Consider the following 6,690-nt stretch of genomic DNA (forward strand, 5'->3'; position numbering starts at 1 on the left):
GGGGGGGGGGGGAATCCATTTCTTTAGTAGCGCCTCCTTCAACTTGCAAACCGGCCTTGTAAAACTCAGCCAAATGAAGAGGTAAACATCAAAGTCAAAGGTCGGATTTTGCCTTCCATTTATAGCCAGCCAGCCATAATCTCACTGCAAGCAATAAATTACCAGGCTGCTTTGAAGCAGGCCCACCCCACAACAGAGGAGTACCATGAAAGAAGGCTTTGCCGACCCCTTTCATGGAGAAAGTAGTGTTTTTTGCACCTCGAGAAAAGAGCTTTTTTTGGGATTCTGCAGCAGAATGCTACCAGGAACATGATATGTTCAAGGAAGTCACAGAGCCACAGCAGCATCATGACAGTCAATCATTTGCACAAGATTATAAAATAAATGTTACCGAAATTAATAATTTTTTTTTTAAATTGCCCCCACACAGTACAGCGTGAAACAGAGAAGGCCACAACTCTGCAGCCGTACCAGTGTAAAGTGGAGTAATTCTGCAGCAAATAGATACGTCCCGATGTGCAAAAGGGCACATTTTTTAAGTCAATTCACACAGTCGGAAAGCCTGGTGAAGATGTCTCAAGTCATGTTAGTGGGATGTGCTGTAGCCTGAAATGTTTGTTGGTTACATCCTGGCCAGCTAAAGCAGGTTCGTGCATGCTATCCATGAGTCTTAATGGGGCTTTCCAGTCATACTGAGCCAACTCAGCTGAGCTAACAGAAGGAAAAAAACAAAACAAAACAAAACCATATACCCTTTTTATCTGTCAGGACATGGCTAGTGGACTTACTCCAGATTTTGCTGGTGAAACAGCGCATGTGACCCAGAATCAAATGCATAGCTGTAACATAGCAAGGTGTAAGGGCAGGCTCTACTCAGGTAGTCTGGATTTATGCCAGCACAACCCTACTGACTAGTGGGGCAAATTGCCTTGGGGTAAATTGAACCCAGGACCAGGCCTGGGGTTTGTAAAAGTCTCCCAGAGAGAACAGTTCTTTATATTCTGGTTCTGCCCTGCTTCATCATATCCATTAGGAACAGCACCCCCCCTTCCCCAGTGATACTTATCTGTTTGCATAAACGTGCCTAAACACTTGAGTACAAAACTGCTCCATGGGGGTCAAGTTTCTCATCATTACCCATTCTCTGCTTTACAATGCAAAACCAACTTCAAATTGTTATAAATTTTAATAGCTAAATTGTCCTACTAAATCAAGTTCTCATTGTGCAAGTGGCAATACTTCCACTTATGCATGTGACCAGCTATTTTCCCTTAAAAAAAAACCCAAGCCCAAAACAATGGGCTCTCCTATGTTCCCCCTCCGGTAACAAGTGCTCCATATACAAAGCTCCAGCGAATGAGAAAATGTGAACGTGGAGTGAGTCAATGTAAGACACCAGATATATGACTTGGGAGTCCAAGGAAAGCTATGTGGATAGGGCCAACACAAAACTAGAAGCAAGTCCTTCTTAAACAACATTTTACACGCTTGGCAATAGTTAATTACTGGCCAGGAAACAAAAGGAACTATTTTGCTTCATTCTCCAGCACTGACACACAAGTATAATCCTTTAATTAGACCAAGTATTTTAAGAGGAAGCAAACTTTATGTTAGATATAAAAGGAAATCAATGAAAAGGTTACATGCAGCTACGTGGCACATGCTCAGACTCACAGAAGGCAAAGCTTGGCAAGTATAAGTGAAAATGGGGATGGTAAGGAAAAAAAAAATGCAAGTGGTTTCCATTTTTTCCCAGGCTGGGAAGAGTGTAGTCAGCAGGGGGTACTGGCTAGCAACGTGGAGGCATTTAGTTGCATAAAGGCCCTCCCTCATCACAGCTCAAGTCAGGCTTGTTCTTATCTGACCCTAGTACCGGGGGAGTGGTTTCAGTGGAGCAGTGAGTCCAAGTTGTTTGTGCTAATACATAGCTCTTGGTAGAAGAGTGGAGGCGTAATGGATGGCAATGCCAGAATAGGCAAGTGCCTCGCTATTTTTACAAAACCATGCTGGAGAGGTCCTAACCCGCCCCACTGTGTAGAACACTTTGTGACATGGGCCATGCTGCCCAGGGATGCTACATTTCCACCCTGCTAGCAAGAGCTGCGATTTAAACAGCCCGTGGATTCAGTACTGATGTGGACAGGAGGATTTAACGTTTTGGGGTCTGGCTAGCATGTTTACAGAAGGCTTCCTATTCAACACATCCATCTGCAATTCATTCTGCACTTAAGAAGTCCTCATGAAGTTAGCTTAAACGTTTCTTCTTTTTCTTCCCCTGTGCTCGGTCTTCAGTAGATTCAGCTGCCTCTTTTTTTTGCTTTTTCTGTTTTTTCTTATGCCGTTTCTTCTGTTTTGCCCCTGAGTCTTTTACCCCAGTATCCTCTCTGTCAGATATTGCAGTGTAAGCCTCTCCTCCACCTGGGAGCACACAAGGCTCTCCGTTACAACTATTGCCTCTGTCTTGGCATCTTTTCTTAGCTTTCTTTTTCTTCTTCTTCATTTGGCTTTCAGTGTCTGAAACGTCCAGTTTTTCTCCATTCAGTCCCTCTAGTCTAGAGCGTTTCACCACTGCTTCTTCGTAATCAACTATATTTTCTACCTCGACCTCTTTGTGGCTTCTCTTTTTCTTTTTGGGTTTGGTTTTCAGTCCTTCTGAAAGCTCAGAGACTTTAGCTGCAGCTGCGCGAGGATCAGCTACCTTGGTCTCTGGTCCATTGTGGGAATTCTTCAGTTTGGCCATGCGCTGAGCAAAATATTCTTGTACTGTGAGGGTGCTGGTCACCGTATTATCCACTGGGTCAGGTGCCCCAGGGTCTTCGTTTTGGTTCTCTTCCTGTGAATCAGCACTGGAGGTGTCCTCCTGTTAGGAAGTAATTGAAAGATGATTAGGGGAAAGGTTGTTATACTTCTTGCCCTAAATTTTAACATCCATGAAAAAAAAAGCCAAGCAAAGTATCTAGTGTTCAACCAGAGGTTAACAGCAGATGCTCCAGAGATTTTAGTGGGAGCAGTGTCCAACCACTAGTAAAATGAGGAAGGAAGAGAACGGATTAAGTTACTCCGAACATTACACTACTTTATAATCATACGTAGAAAAATAACCCAGAGTACTGACATCAAAAGAGGAGGAAAATTTACACTTCATAGATTAAGATTCTCTATCATGTTGCACCTCTGAAGTTAGTCACCTCCACTTGTGCAATTTAAATAAAATGGGTGTGTACAATGCTTCCAAATTAGAACAACAGTATATTACATACACTTAGTCCAGAAACGAACATCTCCATGAAATACAAAGCAGTGAGAAAAAAAAAATCAATTGTGTGATCCATCAGCACGTGGCAGAAGGGAAGTGGTGGAAATCTCAAAATTCAAACGCACGTGGCAGGGGCCAATCCAGCACCGAGGGGAAAAGAGCTCATCTCACTTCTCTCCTCTCTTTTGATTCTAGATTCATCACTGATTCTTTCTAACAGCCTCTCACAATGTTCTTTCATAGCTGGTTTCATCTCATTAAACTCTCCATGTTATTATCTAAATACGCATTGTATAACTGGTATTATTGGATAACACAGACACCATACAAGACCAAATCTTGTAAGGATTTCACACCGAAACCAGTTCTGAAGTCAACAGGTGTTCTGTATGCAGAGGGCTGCAGAAAGGGTTCCTGTTATCTAGACAGTAAACCCCAAATAAGAAGCAAACTACAGCTACTGATCAAAAGTAATGCATATATGGCATTGAGAAAAGCAATAATGGTCTGATAAAGTGACAGAAACAAATTAGGGTGAAAATACAAAGTTTGTTAATTGTCTATGACTTGTAAACAAAGAAAAAACCTTATGAGCAGTGATCATGTGGGTATCTAGCTCTTAAAAGTAACTTACCTTTACACTTTGGGGGGCATTTTAGACACCATTGCTTAGGTACCAAGATCAGAGGCTCTCAAAATTTTAGACAGCTCTTTGCAAAGTATGAATTTTGGGAGCCAGAAAGGTCTCCAAACTCCTTCCCGGTGGGCACAGGGATGCAGCATGTTTGGAGGTGGAAGGAGGAAAATACTCTACTTAATCTGTACCACTATCTCACCTACAGTTAAGAGTGTATGATCAGGAGTCAACCACCAACAGTTACATTGCAGGTACGTGTGGTGGTGGGAGGGTATTCCCATTTCAGAAATGCTTATGCAAGTGAAGTACTGGAGGGCTCAGTTCACATTACTCCTACCTCTTATAGGTATATAGATACAGCATAGCATGGCTGTAAAATGCCACCCACTCAGAGTGCTGCTGTTTTATAGCTCTGTAGCCTCTCTCAGCTAACCAATTTCCTACCTTTGCAAGAGGTCACGGTATAGGTTTCTTTCCTGCTCTCTTCCTGTGGCACAAGGTAACTTCTGAGGACTTCATTTGTGTGCTAGAAATCCACAATTTGTGTTTGGTGGTTGGGGCCTCCTGATGGCCTGGGGTGTGTGGAAGTGGCCAGAGTTCATGTTCTCGTGCACCTTTTGGACTTAATCTCTATTTTAGGATTGCCTGAAATTGCAGGAATACAACCTGATGACCCAAGTTGTTCCCTCCACTTCCAATATTCCTAGGAGAGAGGGAAAATGCAAAATGGAAATAAACAATTCCCCAGGTCTTGTCTGGCATAAATAAAGTGATCTGGGTCCTGCTTACGGCATCACCAAGCTGGCTAGATGACATGGGTTTTATTAAATTTATGAGCAAGGGGCCTCACTCAGAACAGTAATCTTAACTCACAGGAACAAGAATATGCAGGGTTGTCTCATTAGCGATGAATCAAGATTTCCTCATACACCTGCTCTCAAGAGAATTATTCCGGTGGAACGAAAGTAATGTTACACTTGAGATTCCAGTAATGTTTGTGGGGGCACTTAAAAAAACCCGGTATTTTTCTTCTAAGAATGCCTTGTTTAGGAGACTTTAAGCAGAGTTAATGCAACAAGGTGACTTCTGTTTAGTATTACTTAAAGCTGAAAAAATTTTCTTGGTTTGATAAGGGGAAACAGCAGCAGAAGTTTGACAAGGCAGAATCCACAGAATAAATGGTCTGAGCTCAGCTTCAAAATATCTGTCTTTTTAACAAGGACTCCCTTCCAACCTGAGTCCCGGCAAGCAGCAAAAATAGCTGCCCTGCTATGGCAAATTTAAATGGGGTCATCGTCTTCCTCCTACCCGTAAATCTGACACCTCGTGTTACACAATGACAAATAGTCTCCCAGGTTTCTCCGCAATGGGCGCTCGCCAAAACAGGCCCCACCTGATATGCAAAATGCACTCGGGTCTAACACAAAACACGCTCGGGCCAACCAGAAAAGGGCTGGTTCATTCCCTTGGTGAGCTCCGACTCTGACAACTTAATTACTGTAACTGAATGCAAATATTAATTGAGCTCCATGCATTGAGTCTTACACAAAATGCATTAGGCATCAGAGCCTGCTCTCTGGCTAACCCGAGCAGTTCAGAAGGCATTTGTGAGCCCAGAAAACAAGAACGCTACTCAGAAACTCTTGTATTGATAAGAATTTTAATAACCATGGGCCACTGAACACAGAACCAGCAGGGCATGGAGACAGGCAAGGAGGTGCCAACCCAAAAAAAAAAAAATACCAAACCCTTCAGTTCAGGTAGAGCTTTTGTAAAATCGTAAATCATCTGGAAAGGCTGTTAAATGCCAGCAATGTTCCCCCTCCACTCCCATGTTGTACCTGTTGAAGAAACGTGTAACCACCCTACAACTCCAAACATGGCTTCTCTTAAACCTCTTGAAAGCAAAGATGCAGCACTACTTGTCCTCCCTTCCTTAAATGGGGGCCTGAGAAATAATTATGTAGTGCTCCAGGTGCACATGGTTGCTTATAACACTTGTGATACACTAAAAAAAAACAACCCACAGAAAGTGAGATCATTTTTTCTCTAACAAGCAAATAATCCAACAGGGACAGCTAGAAATCGGAGCATGAACATTCTAGTTGCGACAAGTTAGGAGATGGAAAGACCTTGGAGAATATAGTTTCATAGTTAGTCGGGTTGGAAGGGACCTGAGCAGATCATCGAGTCTGAACCCCTGCCATGGCAGGAAAGAGTACTGGGGTCAAACGACCCTGGCAATGTGATTGTCTAGCCTACTTTTGAAGACCCCCAGGGTAGGAGCCAGCACCACTTCGCTTGGAAGTTGGTTCCAGATCCTAGCCGCCCTAACCGTGAAGTGGCGCCTCCTGATGTCTAGTCTGAATCTCCCCTCTGCCAGCTTGTGACCGTTAGTCCTGGTCACTCCTGGTCGTGCTCGGGGGAACAGGGACTCCCCCGTTGCCTGCTGGTCCCCCCGACTAGTTTATAACAGGTCACTAGATCCCCCCTCAGCCTTCTCTTGTGGAGGCTGAACAGGTTCAGGTCCCGTAGCCTCTGCTCGTAGGGCCTGCCTTGCTGCCCCCTGATCATGCGGGTGGCCTCCCCTGGACCCTCTCCATGTTGTCCACATCCCTCCTGAAGTGCGGTGCCCAGAACTGGACGCAGTACTCCAGCTGTGGCCTGACCAGTATCGCACAGAGGGGAAGGATCACCTCCCTGGACCTGCTCGAGATGCATCTGTGGATGCATGACAAGGTGCGGTTGGCCTTCCTGACCGCGTCCCCACACTGCCGGCCCATGTTCATCTTGGCAT

The 6,690-nt window shown here is 44.3% G+C and overlaps 1 protein-coding gene across 1 annotated transcript in view; it reads right to left on the reverse strand.

Moving 5' to 3' along the window:
* Positions 1 to 1,539: 1,539 nt before the first annotated feature.
* PINX1 (PIN2/TERF1 interacting, telomerase inhibitor 1) overlaps positions 1,540 to 6,690 on the reverse strand; it is an 82,654-nt gene continuing 77,503 nt past the window's right edge. Inside the window, exon 7 of the mRNA XM_019520903.1 lies at positions 1,540 to 2,860. Within this exon, the coding sequence (XP_019376448.1) occupies positions 2,246 to 2,860 (615 nt within the window). The 3' untranslated portion in view covers positions 1,540 to 2,245. The remainder of the gene's footprint in view (positions 2,861 to 6,690) is intronic.

This window comes from Gavialis gangeticus, unplaced genomic scaffold (genome assembly GCF_001723915.1).
Source record: "Gavialis gangeticus isolate Ggan-Ray unplaced genomic scaffold, GavGan_comp1, whole genome shotgun sequence".
Classification (NCBI taxonomy): Eukaryota; Metazoa; Chordata; order Crocodylia; family Gavialidae; genus Gavialis; species Gavialis gangeticus.